Raw genomic sequence first — 19756 nt, forward strand, 5'->3', positions numbered from 1 at the left:
ACAATTTAGATAGATGATTTGGAGTTGGGGACCAAGGGCAATGTGTCCAGGTTTGCAGACGACACTAAGATAAGTGGTAAAGCAAAAAGTGCAGAGGATACTGGAAGTCTGCAGAGGGATTTGGATAGGCTAAGTGAATGGGCTAGGGTCTGGCAGATGGAATACAATGTTGACAAATGTGAGGTTATCCATTTTGGTAGGAATAACAGCAAAAGGGATTATTATTTAAATGATAAAATTTTAAAACATGCTGCTGTGCAGAGAGACCTGGGTGTGCTAGTGCATGAGCCGCAAGAAGTTTCTTTACAGGTGCAACAGGTGATTAAGAAGGCAAAATGGAATTTTGTCCTTCATTGCTAGAGGGATGGAGTTTAAAACTAGGGAGATTCTGCTGCAATTGTACAAGGTGTTAGTGAGGCCACACCTGGAGTATTGTGTTCAGTTTTGGTCTCCTTACTTGAGAAAGGACGTACTGGCGCTGGAGGGTGTGCAGAGGGGATTCAGTGGGTTAATCCCAGAGCTGAAGGGGTTGGATTACGAGGAGAGGTTGAGTAGACTGCGAATGTACTCGTTGGAATTTAGAAGGATGAGTGGGGATCTTATAGAAACATATAAGATTATGAAGGGAATAGATAGGATGGATGCGGGCAGGTTTTTTCCACTGGCGGGTGAAAGCAGAACTAGGGGGCATAGCATCAAAATAAGGGGAAGTGGATTTAGGACTTAGTTTAGGAGGAACTTCTTCACCCAAAGGGTTGTGAATCTATGGAATTCCTTGCTCAGTGAAGCAGCTGAGACTCCTTCATTAAATGTTTTTAAGATAAAGATAGATAGTTTTTTGAAGAATAAAGGGATTAAGGGTTCTGGTGTTCGGGCCGGAAAGTGGAGCTGAGTCCACAAAAGATCAACCATGATCTCATTGAATGGTGGAGCAGGCTCGAGGGGCCAGATGGCCTACTCCTGCTCCTAGTTCTTATGTAGGCTACGTTGTTCCAGACATTCTGTAATACGTTGTTTCCTTTCTGAGCCCCTTTCAAAAATACGTCCAGGGTACACTAGTAGTTTACGACACATTCTTCTATAGCTCCCATGTTATCATGTGCTTCTGATGTCCTTGGCTCCGCATTCAAGCATGTGCCAAAGCCATTGCGATGCATGCTTCTCCTTCTATAGAAGCTGGAGTGTTCTTCTATAAGCCTCTTCAACATGGCTCTCCAGTTGAGCGTCATGGTGTTCTCTTCCTCTTTTCCTGATGACGTTCCATTACTGCCTATCTCTGAACACTTTTTTCGCACCTGCGCTGCTCTTACTAACTTCTTCAAATGTTACCTTTTAGCCATCTGTCCTGTCTGCGCAGATTTAGCTTCTCATGCTAATGGTATGGCCTACCGACATAGTTTCGGCACCCCTAACCCGCCAACATGGAGCTGCTTCCTAACCATTGGCCTCCTGTCCGGAGTCCTCCGTTAAGATTCTTGCAACACTCGACTCTACCGTCCTGGCGAAAGCTTTTTTCACTACATATGGGTGGTAAACGACGACACCCATCCTGCTTTCAGAGCCATTCCGTTCCGAGTATCCTGCTGACTACGTACATTTTCTGTTCTGGACTTCGTCCAACTAAGCACACGAGACACAGGGACAGGTTACATGTGTTTTATTATAATTCAAGCTTGAACCGTGTGGAGGATGATGCTCCTCCAGTACAGCTCGCAGCTTGAACACAGCTACAATACCGCAATCACACGGCAAGTATGCTAATACTACTCTTTCCACTAAGAAACAGATGCAGGCTGCACATACAAAACAAAGAAAGTTGGCACAGGAGAGGACCATTGATCAAGGCTGATTCTCTAACTCAATTCCACGTTCCTGATTTCTCCCCATACCACTTGATCACTAAATTGTAAAAACAAGATCCATTTCTTTCATGTTTTAATTTTATCAACAAACTTTATGAAAACAAAAGAAAATAAAACAATATTTAAACTTTTAAACTTCAAACTAATACTGCCAGATTAAATGCAGCTTCGTAACCTTAACACTAGTTCCCATAAAAAAAAACACTTTTCACGGAAATTGAGCACACGTTCCACTTGCACATACAAGCCAAAGAACCAGTTGCATTTAGAAATAACTCTGTCTTCTGTTAGGCACAGTCGTTAAGAATCCCGTTCCAAAGATTACACTCTCTTTTTTTTTCTTATTACCTCTTTGATGGCTGCTGAATGTTGTCAATGACTTGGCCTTCAAAACCATCTGTGGTAGAAAAATTGAAAGGTTCACTATATTTTGCGTGGTGACGTTCTTCCTCATCTCAGCATTAAATTATGAGACTGTATTCTTTGGGTCTAGATTACCCAGCCAGACAAAAAAACATTCTCCTTGCATCTCGTCTGTCCAACCATGTTAGAATGTTCTGCTTTCAAATAGTTCTTCTATCCTTCTAATTTCCAGTGCATGCAAGGAAAGTGAGACACTTTTCACCTTGTAAGGCAGTGCAGGCTACCCCGACATCAGACTAGTGGACTTTCGCTGCAGTCCCACTGCGACAACCATGTCCTCTAGTAGGATTGGGAGAAAAATTGCACGAAATAGCCAGCTGTTGTTTCACCAAGGCCATGTATAACTGTAGTATGACATTCCTATTCTGAATTGATGCTTCTGCATGAGGCCAACACATCATTTGCGTTGCAAATTGAAAGCTGCACATGCCTCTCCATTTCCACTGACTGGTTTGCAGGGACACTGATATTCCTTCGTGCATCCATGCGTCACAAAATATTATCATTTAAATAATACTCTTCCTTTCTGTTTTCCACGCCATAGTGTGCAATTGAACATTTAGCCACATTGTACGTATCTGCCATATGTTTGCCCACTCACTCAATTTTTCTCAACCGCCCTGATGCCTCCTTGCATGCTTCTCACAATTCACGATTCTGTTCTGCTTTTTGACGTCCAAAAGTTTCGAAATGTTTCAATTGGATCCCTCACCCATGTCATTTATATATAATGTGAATATCTGGGCACAAGAACCGATTCCTGTGCTAGCCACTCGTGAGTGCCTGCTCTGCAGAAAATGCCCAATGATTCCCAGTGTCTGTTTCCTATCTGTCAACGTATTTCTATCGTTGCTAATACGTTGTCCCTAGCCCGGCTGCCTAATTTGTTCCCATGAAGTTCCTTTGAGCGACTTTGTCAAACGTCTTGTAAAACTCGAAACACAACACATGCATTGGTATTCTGGGATCTATCTACCAGTTACCTTTTCAAAATAAACCTCCAGTAGATCTGTTGAGCATCACTTGACTTTCATAAACCCATGCTGATTTGTTAAATGCCGTTAATGCTTTCCAAATGTTTGTTGCCATGTCTTTTACAATATATTCTAGCTGGGAAGCACGGTGGCGCAGTGGTTAGCACTGTTGCCTCACGGCCTCGAGGTTCCAGCTTCAATCGAGGCTCTGGGTCACTGCACGTGTCGAGTTTGCACATTCTCCCCGTGTTTGCGTAAGTTTCGCCCCATAACCCAAAGATGTGCAGGGTAGGTGGATTGCCGTTCTAAATTGCTACTTATTTGCAAAAAATGAATTGGCACTCTAAATTTATTTTAAAACAATCATATATTCTAGCTGAACTGATAGTTCTAGCTATTTTATACGTTTGGTCAGTGCACAGGACATGATGTAATTTTCAATCTTGTCTTCTTGAACTTTTCACCCCAAAGCTTGTTAAGGTTACATGAAAAGGTAATTAGTGGAGTTTCACCATATCCATTTTACGAAATGTTATCTTCTAACTAGTGGAAGATACGTTGTGACACGTAAGCAACTTGCTGGCAGGCTCTGGCGAGCTGTCGTCAGGGAGGGTGTGAAAAATGCATTCGGTTAAGCATTTACACACGCGTACTGACTCTAATGCAGATCCACGCGCGTGTACAAAAACTATTAATTTACACTCGCAGCTATCGAATAATATCCATTCACCACAATTTCTGCCGTTACTTCATTGATTTGGTGCTGCATGCATTTAACAAAGGCGCCATTACAGAGTCACCGCATCATAGAAAATACATTTTCGGCACATCGAGGCTGCACGAACACGTCAAAATTACCTACCCTACCTAGCTAAAGCAATTTAAAAGTAATTGGCCGATAGCCCTGAATGTTATGACGTGCCAAATGTTCATCCAGGTAGCTTATAAACGATTTCAAGTATACCTACTCTGCCTCTCTTCCAGACAGTGTATTCCAAAGCATCAGCACTACTTCCCCTCTGTTTCATTGTCACTCCATCCATCTGTCCCACTGCACATGCATCCGTCCACCGGTTCCTCCATCTTTCCTTCCAGCCATCTGCCATCCCATCCATCTGTTGTTTCACCTCCAGAGCGATAATTTATAAAGCAATCGATCGGGTGAAAATTGATTCACCGAAGGCATTGCAAACACAAATTAATTTCAGATTGACTGAATATCCTGGTCCCCTGGTTTAAGCCTTAGCGGGCTATATTAAGTGCGAATGGGTATACAGCAGTTTTTAGATTTCCTAGATCATGGTGTGATGTTCGAGCATTTGGGAGGAACACAGATTTAAGCAATGTGTAAAATTATTCCGAGCAAGAACAGACAAATTTTGTATAATGATTCAGTTGGACAGAATAAACCATAACTTGGAGGGTTAGAGTGTATCACGAGAGAGAATTTTGTGAAGGCAGACATGAGTGGGTAATGTAATTGATGTTTCAGGAAGTAACATGAAAAGGTAATTAGTGGAGTTTCACCATATCCATTTTACGAAAATGTTTAGCAAGCCCTACAACAGAGTTTGTTGGAAAATGATACTCATAAAATAGGAGGATCTCTGCCCAGTTGGATAAAATAAAACCTTAAGGACCCAAAGCAAGGCATCATGAACAAAATTGTATTCGTGAATGCAGGACAGCAGGATCCCGTCCTCCAACGATTGGAAGAAACAATCTTTACTTCTGCATGTTAATTGGAAAAAGACATTAAATAATCCCCCCCCCCCGCCCCCATCCAAATAAATATCTGCTTTCTGATGTAAAAAAAACTGTGTTAACTCCCTTGCCATCCCCGTTCGCCACCTATTATCAATTTTCAATAATTACGAACTAAAAAAGGAGTTGGCTTTCCCGGGATGATTTTTGTCCCCCACCGTCTTCAGGTGCAAGTCATTTCTGGAGCATAAACTGTTTCCTGACCCATTGCGTTAGCACTATGGCATAACGTCGAGGCCGTCCTTCCTCCACCTCTCATATAACTAGATGTTCAACAGCTGTTAATTTTTGCCAATGTCTATTCGATCATTTGCATTCTTGCTGAACAATTTATTTTATTCCATTTGATGCCCAAACGTCTAATCTTCCTTCTGCATTGCGTTCTTATTTAGTTCCTTCTGCCGTTGATACTACACCAATCCTTCCCCTAATCTACCAATTGCCCTTCAATCACACTGAGAAAACCCATACATCGTATGTAACATGTACCATTGTGGATATTGAGTAAGGCTAAAGAAGACAATACCTGTCCTTGTGCTACTGATTCTGTTATTACGGCGAAGTTTCTATTGAGCTTCATACCTGTTTGAAAAGCCGAAAATGTAATTGCACATTGATCAGCTTTTTTTTTCTCTAACAAGCTTTCTTCATGTGTTAATTTTAAAACAAAATGAAAATTTACGTTTTCTGTGAAAGGCAGTCCACCGAAGGTCCACTCGGTTGATCTCGAGTATGGAGGGATTTACTTATGAGGAGAGATTGAGTCATTGGGCCTAGCGATATTGATCTTTAGAAGAATGAGAGGTGATTGGAGAGAGGCATGTAGGATGCTGAGATGGGCTTCACATTATAAATGCCGAGAGGTTGTTTCCTCTCTTTCGAATTTCGAGGACCAGCGGTCATAATCAAATCGGAAAGAGCTGCCCATTTAGGACAGAGATTTGGTGGGATTCTTTTCCCTCAGAGAGAAGTGAATGTGTGAAATTCGTTACCGCAGAGAGGTGTAGAGGCTGGATCGTTAACGATACAACGCTGAGACAGAAAGATATTTATTCAGTCTATAAATCATGGGCTATGGGAATAAGGAGAGACAGTGGAGCTTAGATCAGATCAGCCATGATCTCATTGAATGGCCGAGCAGTCTCAATCGGCCGAATTACCTTCTTTTGGTTCTACGTCATATGGTTTCATGGTCTAGCAGAAATGCCTACTGAAAATCTGCCTCATATTTCCTCAGCATTTGGGAGGCTGATGGCACACTCTCACCTTCTCCTCTCCATGTATCAGGTTTCAGTGTGATATGTGAAGGAACTCTGACAAAAAACTATAGAAATTGGTCCTGCTCGGAAACGTGGACGAACCTCGGTACGTTTCGGTCCGTCTCAAGTAACCTCAGCTGAAGATATAAAGGCAGAAATATTTGCTGTAGAAGGAGCAAACCAGAAACATCTCACCCCTCCTATACGGCTGCATTACGTGTCTCTGTAAATGAACCAATATTGTCACTTCAGGTTGGCATTGCAAAATGAAGAATGAAACGCCACATTGCGAATTCGCAGCCGCTTTGTGCAGTAATCCTAAAATCACAGAATCATAGCAAAGTTACAGCACAGAAGGAGGACATTCGGTCCATATTGTCTGTGCCAGCGCCAGGACACCCAGCTGCATTTCTAATCACACATTCCTGCACCTAGTCCAGAACCTTGTAGCTTAGAGCACTTAACGTGCAGATGCATGTCCCTTTTGAAAGAGTTTTAGGGTCTCTTGCAACACCACCAACCCAGGCAGCGATTTCCAGACTCCCACTACCCTCAGCGTAAACAAGTTATTTTTCTCATGTCCCCTCTATACCTTCTGCCACGTATCTTGAATCCAGGTGCCCTGGTTCTATAATTCTCCACCAAGAGAAACAATTTTATCCTGTCCACCTTATCTCTTCCCCTCATAATTTTGTACACCGCAATTAAGTCACCCCTCAGCTTTCTTTGTTGCAAGGTAAATAACTCGAACCTATCCAATCTCTCCTCGTAGCCACAATATCCAGCCTGGCAACATTCTTGTACATCTCCTCTGCACTCTGTCCAGAGTAACAACGTCCTTCCTGTAATTTGGTGACCAGAACTGCCCACAATATTCCAGTGTGGCCTCACAGCATTTTACACAATTCTAACATCATATCCTTACTTTTATATTCTATACCTCTGGCAATGAAAAATACGTTCCATGTGCTTTCTTAACAAACTTGTCCACTTGAACTGATGGCTTTAGGGGACCTGTTTACCTGTACGCCAAGACCTCTCAATTCATCTACTCCTCTTAATATATTGCCTTTTATTCCCATATTACTGTTCAACCTCCCTTAATGTATGACCTCACACTTCTCTGTTTTAACTGCCATCATCCACTTTACCGCACACTACACCAATCCATCAATATCGTTCCAAAGATCATAGCTACTATCTACGCTGTCCACCGCTCGGCAATCTTTTGTGTCACTTGCAAATTTCCCAATAATGGTCACCACGTTGACGTCCAAATCATTAATATAGAACACAAACAGTAAGTGACCAAACATCGAGTCCTGTGAAACACACTTGAAACAATGTTCCAATTGCAAGGGCAGCCATCGACTTGTTACGAGGCCAACTTTCTATCCAGTTTGCAACATTTCCCTGTATCCCATGTACTTTGAAATTATTAAGCAATCTGCCATATGGCACGTTGCCAAACGCCTTGCTCAAATCCATGTACACCACATCCACTGCACTACCTTCTACGAACCGTTCTTGTCACTTTCTCAAAGCTTTCGATCAAATTTGTGAGGGAATACATTCTTTAACAAATCCATGTTGACAGTTCGAGACGAGTACATGCCTTTCTATGTAAGTTCATCCTATGTCTCAGCATTGATGCTACTAATTTCCCCACCACTGACTTAAGAGGAACTGGCCTGCAGTTGCTCGGCTTTTCCATCTTCCCTTTTTCAACAATTGAACCACATTTACATTTCCCCTGTCCTCCGGCACCACCCATGTGTCTAGTGACGGTTGGGAAATCATCACCTGAGCATATATTATCTCCTGTCTGACCTCCTTCTGTAGCCTGCGAAACAATCCACCTGACACTGACGATTTATCAACTTTCAAGGATTTCAATCCTCGAGCACTTTACGATTAACCGAGTCAGTATATCGCAATTTTCCTCCTGGCCTACTGTATCTGCATTACCTATTTCCTTTGTAAACACGGAGACAAAATATTAATTTAAAACTCTTCCCAAAGCCTCCGCATCAACACATAACTTCCTCTCACCATCGCTGATAGCTCCCACGTTATCCTTAACTAATGTTTTATCATTAATATGGGGCTGATGTAGCACAGGGCTAAATAGTTGGCTTTTAAAGCAGACTAAGGCAGGCCAGCAGCGCAAGTTCAATTCCCATACCTGCGTCCCCGAATAGGCGCCGGAATGTGGCGACTAGGGGCTTTTCACAGTAACTTCACTTGAAGCCTACTTGTGACAATAAGCGATTTTCATTTTCATTTCATTAACGCATTGGCAAAACATCGTTGGGGTTTTGGTAACTTTACTTGCTAATCTTTTTACATGCCCTCTCTTTGACTTTCTTATTTCCTTTTTAACTTCGTTCCTGCACTTTCTATACTCGTCTAGGCTATTTGCAGGCCTTAGTTCGTTACGTCTATCGTACACTTTCTTTTTTTGTTTGATCTTCCCTTGTATTCCTGAGACAACCAGGGTGTTCTAGATTTGTCAGTACCACTCCTAGTTTTGGAAGGGATATGTCTACTATGCACCTTTAGGATCTCACCTTTTAGTCATTCCCAATAGTTTTCCACAGATTTATCCTTGAGCTGTGCTGATCGGTCCACCTTGTCACAATTCTCCAAAGTTTGCCTTCCCCAGTCAAGATTTTTACTCCTGCATTATCTCTGTCCTTTTCCATGGTAACACTGAATCTAACTATATTGTGATCACTCTACCTGATCTGGTCACCCAATTGTCACTTAACCCAGGTGCCCTTCTTCGTTCTCCAAGGCTAGGTCTAGAATTGTATCTGCTCTCGTTGCGTTTGTCACGAATTAAGTGAAGACATTTTCCTTGGCACGCTGCATGAATCTTTCTCCCTCAGTTTCCCTTATATTGTTTGATTCCCAGTTGACATTGGCATAGTTAAAGTCTCCCACTATTATTGTCCCTTTGTTGTTACAGGAAACGGTTTCCGACACATTTGCTATTATCTCCCTTTCACAATTGTTTTAAAAATGAATTTAGGGTACCAAATTATATATATTTCCAATTAAGGGGCAATTTAGCGTGTCCATTCGACCTACCCTATCTTTGGGCTGTGGGGGCGAAACCCACGCAAACTGGGCGAGAATGTGCAAACTCCACATAGACATTGATCCAGAACCGGGATCGAACCTCGGAGTCGTGAGGCAGCAATGCTAACCACTGCGCCACCGTGCTGCCACAATTTTGAGGTTCATAGTATACTCACAGTACTGTGACTGCCTCTTTTATATTTCTAAGTTCAAACTATAAAGTCTTGTTTGTTGACCCGTTTCGTATATCATTCCTTCTCACAACTGGAATTGATTCCTTAGCCATTAGTGCTTCATCCCTTTCTTTGTTATCTCCCCCTCTGTCCTGTCTGACAACTCTGTCTCCAGAGATATTGAACTGCGAATATTACCCCTCCTTTAGCCAGGTTTCCGTTATATCCATGGTATCCTGCTGCTACGTGTCCACCTGTGCTCTTAACTCCTCTACCTTGTTGTAATACTCCTTGCATTGAAGTACAAGCAGTTTAAACCTACCATTTTCCTTGCTGGACACTTTTAAAACGTCGCTTCTCATGTAATTCCAGGTCTACCGTTGCATCTTCTCCGTTTTGATAATGTGACTTGGACCTACCTTATCCTACTCCTTGCACCGCACTGCCGTGCGGCACTAGTTTATAAACGACCCAACAGAACAAGCAAAAGCCCCCGCTAGGATATTGGTCCCAGTTCTGCCTGAGTGCAAACCGTCAGGTTTGTATAGGTGCCACATGCCCTAGAATCAGTCCCAGTGCCTCGCGAATTTGAATCCCTCGTGGCTAAATCACCTGCCTGTCCAGTCACTCATCTGATATATCCTCCTATTCCTGCTCTCTTTGGAGCGTTGAACTGGGAGTAATCCTTCGATTACTTTATTTGATGTCCTGTATTTTAGTTTACCTCCTAAATTCAGGTACTAGGCTGAAAGGTCCTCATCCTTTAGTTTACCTATGTCGTTGGGACCAATGTGTGCCAGGGACACTAGCGGTTAACCTTACATTCCCAGACGTTCCTGTAGCCGCTCCGAGAGATCCTGGCCCCTGGCCCCAGGGAGGCAACATACCATCCTTCATTCATGTTTGCGACCACAGCAGCGCCTGTCTGTGCCGTTTCTATTGAATTCCCTATGACTATACCCCTATCACTTGTTTTTCGCCCACCCATCTTCCCAGAAGAACTACCCACGGTGCTGTGCATTTGGCTGCTGTTGCTTTCCCCGAGAAGCCGTTCCCTCAACAGCATCAAAAGCGGTATATACATTAGAGAAAGGTGACAAAAGGGATCTTCTGCGTTGCCTTTCTGATTATTTCACTGTCTCAAATGGCCAGCCATTCCATTTCTGTCTGTGCAATTCTCACCTGCGATGTGACCCCCTTGCTAAATGTGCTGCCACGACTTCCTCAGTATCGCGGATGTTCCACAAAGAGTCCACCTGCAACTCCAGCTCCGAACCCCTTATAGCTAGAAGCTAAATTTGGACACACCTTCTGCACACATGGTTACCTGGGTCGCTGGATGTGTCCCTCATTTTACCCATTGTACACGAGGAGGATATCGCCAGTCAGAATTCTTCGTCTGTGATGTCCTTCTTGATTAAGCTAGTTACTCGTTGAAAAGAAAAATTACGTTAGCTCGGGGCCTTATTTACGCAAGCTAGTATTTTGTTAACCCTTAACCCTCTTAACCCTTCTATTGAGATTGCACGGTGCAAATCTATAATCTTGATCCTTTCTGTCATTCTTTCTGTCTTTCTTTCTTTCTTCCTTTCCTTCCTTCTTTATTTCTTTCGTTATTTATTTATATATTTATTTATGTATGTACGTATGTATGTATGTATTTATTTAAGTTGAAACAAAATTTTACGCAATTAATTTGATTGAAAGTTTGGAACCAAAACTCCCCCGGACCAACTGACTAAATCATCTGCTTTGGTTGACTATCCCTTCCTGACAACTCGTTGTCTGAGAGTTGTCCAGCTTCACATCACCATTTCATCCTTGGTTGATCCAGCTCTTCATCAAATATATTTTCATCGTCATTACGTTGTGAAGGATACCATGTGCAAATGCCCCTCTGTGCCCTTACTTTTCTCAGTTGGCTCTGTTGCTCTTACTGCTACCAATTTCCATCCACTCCGCCAATTAGCGATAGGTCTGGCCTTTTTGCTGCGTCCAAGGGATGCGGTGGCTGCTGTCCCAAGGGAACACAAATGACTTCTCGCCAATTATTCAATGAACATCGAATGGGAATTATGCACCGCAGGCATCGATGCCAACCTCTGCAAATGCTCACGAATCCTATTGACCGTGTACTCCATCAGTCCTGATAGTGGCAGTAGTGCAGCTGAAGTGAGGATCGCAATAAACGCAATACCCGAGCAAATAAGTCCGGAATCTGCGGCTTAGAGGGTTTCGGCGAGTCAGTGGTAGGCGTGTGCAGGCGTTTAAGGGCTGGAGTGGACAAGTTGAAAAGGATGGCGTTCACTGGAAGAGTAGCCGCTTTGTTATCGGCAAAGGGCAGCCCTGAACGACAACTCCCTCACCTTCCTTCCTGTCATTTAACAATTTGAGAGTGAACAACTGGCTTCTGACCCCGCCCCGGATCTTTGGCAAACGTTCTTGTGGTGTGAGAGGTGCATAATTCCGGTCTGCGGACTTCACAAGCTTAATAACTAGCATAGATGTCCCTTAAACGTGTCACCTGTGATCAGGATTGCTTGACACTCTAGGATGAAGCTGTCTAAAATCAAGTCCCGTGAAATTCTATCTTGGCGCTATGTTGAGCTCTTCTTTCAGAACTTCAGTCATGATGTTCGCCTTCTTTCATCACTTCCAAATCTACATATTTGACTGAGAATATCCCGAATGCTCCGCCGGTTATTATGCACGTCTTCATTTTCATCATTCTACCTGGATTTTTTGGAGTGGTACTTCATGTATGTCGACTACTTTGGCGTGATATGTACGCCGCAATGTATTTGTTTTCCACTGCCCATATTGTCCCGCATTGTAAATTGAAGGACTCGGTTTCTTGCTTTTTCAAGACATGTGGAAATCGTTTCCAGAAAACATTTATTGTCTACCTTTTAATACCACATAAATAGCACCCACTACCCATATGGTGTAGGTGTTTTCATGGCGAAGAACGATAGTACATGTTCGTTATCTCAAGTGAAGTTCCAACAGCAAGAACAACATGTAAACCACGGCAATGCCCTCGCGTTTTTCTCCATCAATATCTAACTAGTAGATGCAGAAAGCAAAATTTCTGAGACTTCCTCCCCCTTTCCTCTCTATTCATTGTCCACAGCCCCACCAACTAACATACCTTTCAGCAGAATCTTCTCTTGGACGAGCGCCCCTCAATGGTCTCGAATGTTATGCAAAGCCACCTTCATAAACACACTTTTAACACAATATAAAGTCTACAAGATAATGTGCTGATGTTCACTCCTCATAACTTGCCTCTTCCACTTTCCTCATTTCTGCTTATCGTGTTGTATTGTTTTTCTATGGATTTCCAGTTTCTTCCCACACTTGCGAGGTCCTCTGCTAATTGAACATTTGCCTCTTTCAGGCCTGAACCATTTATTTTGCATTTGGAATAGATCGTATTCAGCAGCCTTTGGTCTCATTATAATAAAAGCAGAAATGGCTGACATGTACAAAGCTGGTCAGGCAATGTCTGCGGAGAAGAACACATTTGGTTCAAACATGCACAAAATATTCAGGTACCAGAAGTGAGTTGAGAGTCACTATTCTTGACATCAACACAACGGTTAACCGAGAGTGGCATTAAAGAGCCCTGGAAAACCTTGCAGTCAATGGGAATTGAGGTAAGGTCCCGCGGATTGGACTCATATTTGACGCAAACAAGATATTTCCAGTTGTTGGAGGTCAATCATCTCCATTCGCAAACATCACTTAAGGAGTTTGTAGCTCTCGTGTTCTGGGCAGAACGATTTTCCGCTGGCTCATTAATGGCGTAACTTCCATCATAAGGTCAGAAATGGGCTGTTCTTCGAAAACAGAACAATACTCAGCAACACTCGCAACGCCTCAGGCACAGGAACGGTAAATGCAAAAATGTAGCAGTACCCAGACAATATCCAGAATTTAATGTGACAAGTGAAAAGTAACTCCCGTGCCTCACACATGCCAGGCCAATAACCGTCTCCAACAAGCGAACTTATAAAAACAAGCCCTTAACTTCCAATGGCATTTCCATCATTGGTTCGTGCACTGTCGACATATTGGTTGATTACACTGACAATAAACCTAACTGCACTAGGCATTGTTTGTCTATAAGAAGTGGCTGAGGTTGGGCATTCTACAGAGAGTAAATTGCCTCTTTACTGCCCAGTACCTGTCCAGCATCTGAAACGCAGAGGTCACGAGATTAATGCAATACTGACCAATTGCCTGGATGAGTGCAGACCCATGCGCACTGATTCAACGTGACATTATCCAGGAAAAAGTAGCCGTCTTGACTGCTACGCCGTACATAAAAAATGTACGCTCTGCACCACTGACGAAAGGTGGTAGCAGTGTATAATATTAGCAAGTTACATTGCAGGAAATCATAAAGGTTCAGCTCCTTCCAAACCCCGGACCACTGTCATCTAGAAGGATGCGGCAGTCTAATTGGAATATTGCCAAATGGAACGTCCCGGACCTCCAAGCCACTCTCCACCCTGACCTGGAAACATATCGCTTTTCGTTCTCTCTCACTAAATCATGGCATTGAACTCCATACCTAACTGTGTGTAGGGGTACCTACACAAGCGGGGTTTAAAAACACAGCTCCCCACAACGTTGCGGAAGGAAAAAACTGCCAGTGATACATTCAGTATTTTCAGTGCTATCACTATTATATTGCTGAACGATGCCGCAATCCAGCTCACGTACCACTACCTAGCACCTTGCCGTACAATGCTCGCAGATGCAATTACAGCCATGTTATCAGCTTCCTTTATGCCACGAGTCCCAAAACACACGATTCTCGCGAAAGTACGGCTTGCTCTTATTTTTTATTAACTTAGAATAATTTATTGCTCGATTTGTGGTCTCCGCAGCGATAAAGAGAAGAAAATACAGGTTTCTGACCGCATTGTAATATATCACCATTCTGTCGGGAAAACAATGCTAATGTTTAATCGCCTGGCAGTTTCATTTTTGTCCACTACTCACATTCTGAGCTTTTAAGACTTTGGCTTGTGGAATATTCTGAAGTGTTCCTGCGCCACCCTGTAAAGAAACGAGAAGTCATTCATGCTTCGACTTCGAACAACAGTTTTTTTGAATTCAATGCCCTGTTCACCATGTTAAATCTATAATATCTGCCCCTATTTTATTTATTGCTACCTTATCGTTTTCTTTCTTTTCGGCCTAAAATGTCTTGTATTAAGATTGCTTCTATCCTGCCAGTCACCTTTCTTTCACAATATATTCTGTTTGCTAACTTCATGCAATACACTAGCCTTGACATTCAGATGGACGCGTCTTGTTATTTGTTATCTTCTACACTCCTCGCACAGACGCCACTTTTGATTAAAGTTATCCTTCCTCTTTTCACATCTTCAAAGCTATTTAAGTTAAAACCTTTAGCTGTTGTAATGAGAGGTCAAAGAGCAGAAATTGTTCTTTCCACGTAGAACATGCAAAACATTGTTAACTATTTTCAGCATTTTCTTTTTTATATATAATCCTTGGGCAACCATGATGTTGTGTGTCTATACGTTCATCCATAGCTTCCTTTCTAGGAGTAATACACGTTGGGAAATTCCATCCCTTACAGAATGTGCCAACACTAATTTGAAAGCGATTGCAAAAATTATTCATTTCAGAGAGTTTTTAATATGTAATAATCCCACACAGTCTTCAGGGTAAAATGCAAGTTTGCCAATCTCCTTAATGTATTCAGATCCCATTGTATTGCAATAATGTGACAACATGGTGACCTCTTATTCCAATGCAGATGGCTGCATGTGCCTGCATTATGCACGCACAAATACGTTGTTCCATAGATTTTGAAGGAATATAGTTTAAATTGGCACCCTGCTTCCTCATGGTACTGAATGCCAATATTAACGTTTGTATCTTGTTCCAGACCGTGTCGGGACGGCAAAGTGGTTAGCACTGCTGCCTCACAGCGGCAGGTTCCGAGTTCAATTCTCACCTTGGGTAACTGTCTGAAGTTTCCACTTGTCCCCGTGTCTTCATTGGTTTCCTACGGAGCTCTGGTTTCGTCCCACACTCAAAGGTAGTGAAGGTTAAGTGGATTAGGGGCTAAATTGCCCCTTAGTGACAAAAGGATAGGTGGGGTTGCAGGGTCTCGGGGTTCCGGGGGAGTTAAACCAGGTAGCGTGCTCTTTTAGAGGGTCAGTACAGAGTCGATGGGCAGAATGGAGTCTTTATGCGCTGTAGTGATTTTATAGTTCTATGATTCTGCTGATTCCGTTTTGAAGTCTCCTTTGTTAAACATTTTATTGAAATTTGTTGCTCGAAAAGTTTATGTCTTTAATCTTTGGAATGGTTTCGTTAATGTGTGTGTTCTGAATTGACATGCCTACACCAGTAACGTTATTCGTGTTTATTTCAGAGATAGGACGAATGCACCAGAACAGACTTCGCATGAAGAACAAGATGATAATAGTGAAAACCGCAAGACCGAAAACAATGAGAAAATTATTGCCGTGTGAAAACTATATAAATATTACGAAAGTGTCTTCTTTGCGTGTGCGAAGCCTTGTGGAAAATCAACTGAGAGCCCGAGGCAGGGAACGTGAAGAATTACAAAAGCTTTCCTTGGAGAACAACCTCAAAGAAATAAATCTCACTGAGTTACTGAACAACAGTTCCACTGAAAGGCAAAATTCTACCACCACTGCCGTAATTGGGGAAGTCGGAATTGGAAAAAGTACCATGCTACAGAAAATAATCTACGACTGGTCCATCGGGAAAATCTACCAACAATTTAAATATGTTTTTCCTTTTAAAGTACGACAGTTGAATCAAATGCATGAAAGCACATGCCTGAATTCTCTGATTCTTGATTCCTTCCCAAGTTTCGAAAACCAATTGGAAAAACTTTGGAAACAACCAGAAAATATATTATTCATATTTGATGATTTCGACCAAATTGAGCCAACGATCTCCTTCACTGACACAGAAAGAGATACAGATCAGCAAATTAATTGCAACCACCCTGAGTGCTCATGTGAAATATCTGACATTGTACGCTCCCTTATGAAGGGGCAATTGCTGAAAGGATGCTCAGTGCTGGTAACAAGCCGACCTTGGAAACTGGAAACGTTAGCTCAGGCTCGTGTACATCTAACAGCCGAAATTCTGGGTTTCAACTCCAAGCAGATGGGAGAATTTTTTCTGCAATATTTTGATGATAAACAGCGTGCTGCAGATATAATGAAATACTTTGAGCATAATGAAATGTTGTACACCATGTGCTATAATCCTTTATTCTGTTCAGTCCTTTGTTCGTTAGTAGAAACACACATACCGAAAGTTGCTACGGCACTACAATTCATACCCTCCGCACAGGTGTTCTCCGCTTACTTCACCAGCCTTTCACAGAGAAGCGAAGGTGCTACAATGGACTCACACAGCGACTTGCTAAAATTGGGGGATTTAGCTTACGAGGGAATTTGCAACAATATTGTTCTGTTTAAATCAGGGCAGCTCAAAAATCACAACCTTGAATATTCCAGCTTAATCTCGGTATTTATGAGAGCGATTCCAGGTAAAGAACCTTGCACATTTGTGTACGCATTCACGCACTCCGTCATGCAGGACTTTGCGGCAGCACGTGCTAAATTTCGAAATGCACCAGAAAAAGGGCTGATAGAATTGCTCCAAAATTGGTGCACTGACAACAGATTTAAAGTAATATCATGCTTTCTTGTTAGCCTGTTGGCAAGGTATTCAGTTGATCTGCCTGGGAATAAATTGAGTGAATCGCTTCCTGAAACACACGTGCAGGTATCAAGTTGGCTCAAAGATAAATGCAAAGGCGTCGCTCATAACTTGGAAGGTAGCCAAAGCCAAAACATGCTCTTAAGAATATTGCATTATGTTCTTGAACTTGGAGACAAAAATTTGACAATGGACACTTTGTCTCCGTTGAAGATAATGAAATTCACAGAATGTCAGCTCCAACTATATGACTGTGCGGTCCTGTCAAGACAATTAATGGACGTTGATCAGATTGAAGAGCTCAATCTCAGTTCTTGTGGTATTCAAAAGGAGGGCATCTACGAACTGGAACTTGTGCTACATAAACTAAAAATACTCAGGTAATTCATCAGAAGTGTAAAGTAGGGTGGCACAGTGATTATCACTGCTGCGTCACGGTGCCATGGATTCTGGTTGGATCCCGGCTCCCGGTCAGTGTCGATATAGTGTTTGCAAATTCTACCGGTGTCTCCGTCGGTCTCATCCCCATAACCCAAAGATGCGCACGGTAGGTTGATTGGCCACACTAAATTGCCCCTCAAGCGGAACATTAAAAAAAAAGTAGTGTAAAATGGCCTGTTTTACTAACATGTTAATCTGACTTGTGGGATATTTTATCCCATGCCAATCCTTGTTGAATAGAAAGATTAGACAAGCATCAAGTGCATTTCCGGATAGTATCTGTACACACAATTTTGTGTCGTTAAATATACGAAGTTGAATGTTGACAACATCACATCTTGCAACTTATATCTGGCTCCGCCTCATGCATGACTGGATTTAGTAGGGAGATGTACTCCCCTTTGCTTTACTCAAATTACGTTGCACTGTACTAGCAAAGCATGCATTTTATGGATCACAGACTCCTACTGCATGGAAACAGGACAATCCACAATCGTTCACTTGTCAGCGCATTGAAAGTGTTATCAATTGCCAAACTTATGTGAGTTTAGGCACAGCAATAACATTTTCTCGCTTTCAGGTATAAATCCAATCCTATTTCAAAAAAATATATTCAATCCGTGTAAATCACAATTACGGCCTAATTATTTTGAATCACAACGTCACAATTAAATTGAGATTTAGTCATCTCAAATTATGCGCATAAGTTAATTGAAGAACTGAAGAGGTTGGCCTTTTCCATGATTTCCATACAGACACTTAAACAGCGATCGATTCGGTTCCTTCTGTCCGCTCTGAGCTATTTCCATTGTTGTTTATTGCCCTCAGATTCGTATTCAACGTCGATCTGAGATCAGTCACTGTCTACTATTAACCTCGGGGACATTGAGTTCCAGGTCATAGTCACTTGTTGTCGGAAGCATTTCATTCTCACATCCCCGCTGCATACTTGGGTCAAACTCCGGAACCTGTCTTTCTTTGATCCTTTATAATCGGACAGGGGAATATTTTTCCCTGTATTTGCCTGATGGAAATCTGTAATGATTTTTCGAACTTTTTCATATCTTCACTCTATTTGTCACATTCCAAGGAATCAGCCGCCAATGTTCCAACATGACTCTGTTAAAACTATCTTGCATGGGAACATTCAAGTAAGCAGGCTGCATACGAACGCCAACAATTCAGTGGAAGTGTCATCGCTGAATATTCAGTCTATCTACATTCTACTATCTACATTTGACAAAAAAAGGAAATGGATCTCCCATATGAATACTGTGGCTGCAAGGGAAACCTAGCAGGTGGCGAACTCACCTACAGTCCCTCGAAAACCTGTTAGCCTTCCAAAAAAAGGAAATGGATCTCCCATATGAATACTGTGGCTGCAAGGGAAACCTAGCAGGTGGCGAACTCACCTACAGTCCCTCGAAAACCTGTTAGCCTTCCAGGATGCTGCAGCCAGCAGAACATTGGTTCTCCGGTAGTGCAGCAAAACAACATGCAAGAAAATCGGCACTGTTCAGGTCTGAGCAATCCGCTTCATCGTCACCTCATTCTCCGTTAATCAACATATATTGACAGGAGCATGTGTTACTAAACTCTGGGCTAGTGCACAGTAGATTACCGTCCTACGTAACCCGGAGTTAGAACGCAAGTGAATTATAAATAATACTTATAGAAATGCCCGACGTCTTTGTCCCCTGGCTGCTCAATACCGACCGTCACCGCTTTTGTAAGTTTAAACACTTTTTCTATTTGTAGCAGGAACTATACCGAAATACGCAGTAAATACAACTGGTTAGCTATTATCTAATTCGAATCTCCCCACATTAACTTACCCCACTCTCTACAAGGCAGGCACACGCACAGGGGAAGAAAGGGGTAAACAAATATTCGTAAAAGGGGGAAAAATAGCCATTTTTTCAGATGGCTGCTTCCAGACCTTAATCATCTTCAAGAGATGCTTTCATTTCAGTTTTTATTCTAGATGCATTTGGGTCTATGTAGTTTCGGAAATACAGCAC

At 42.4% G+C, this 19756-nt stretch overlaps 1 protein-coding gene across 5 annotated transcripts in view; it reads left to right on the plus strand.

Annotated features, from left to right (window-relative positions):
* LOC140410175 (NACHT, LRR and PYD domains-containing protein 12-like) overlaps positions 1 to 19756 on the plus strand; it is a 127547-nt gene that overhangs the window by 68125 nt on the left and 39666 nt on the right. For all 5 annotated transcript variants that reach the window (XM_072498157.1, XM_072498158.1, XM_072498159.1 and 2 more), the window contains one exon: positions 15964 to 17674. In XM_072498157.1, the coding sequence (XP_072354258.1) occupies positions 15964 to 17674 (1711 nt within the window). The remainder of the gene's footprint in view (positions 1 to 15963; positions 17675 to 19756) is intronic.

Source organism: Scyliorhinus torazame, chromosome 4, assembly GCF_047496885.1.
Source record: "Scyliorhinus torazame isolate Kashiwa2021f chromosome 4, sScyTor2.1, whole genome shotgun sequence".
Classification (NCBI taxonomy): Eukaryota; Metazoa; Chordata; class Chondrichthyes; order Carcharhiniformes; family Scyliorhinidae; genus Scyliorhinus; species Scyliorhinus torazame.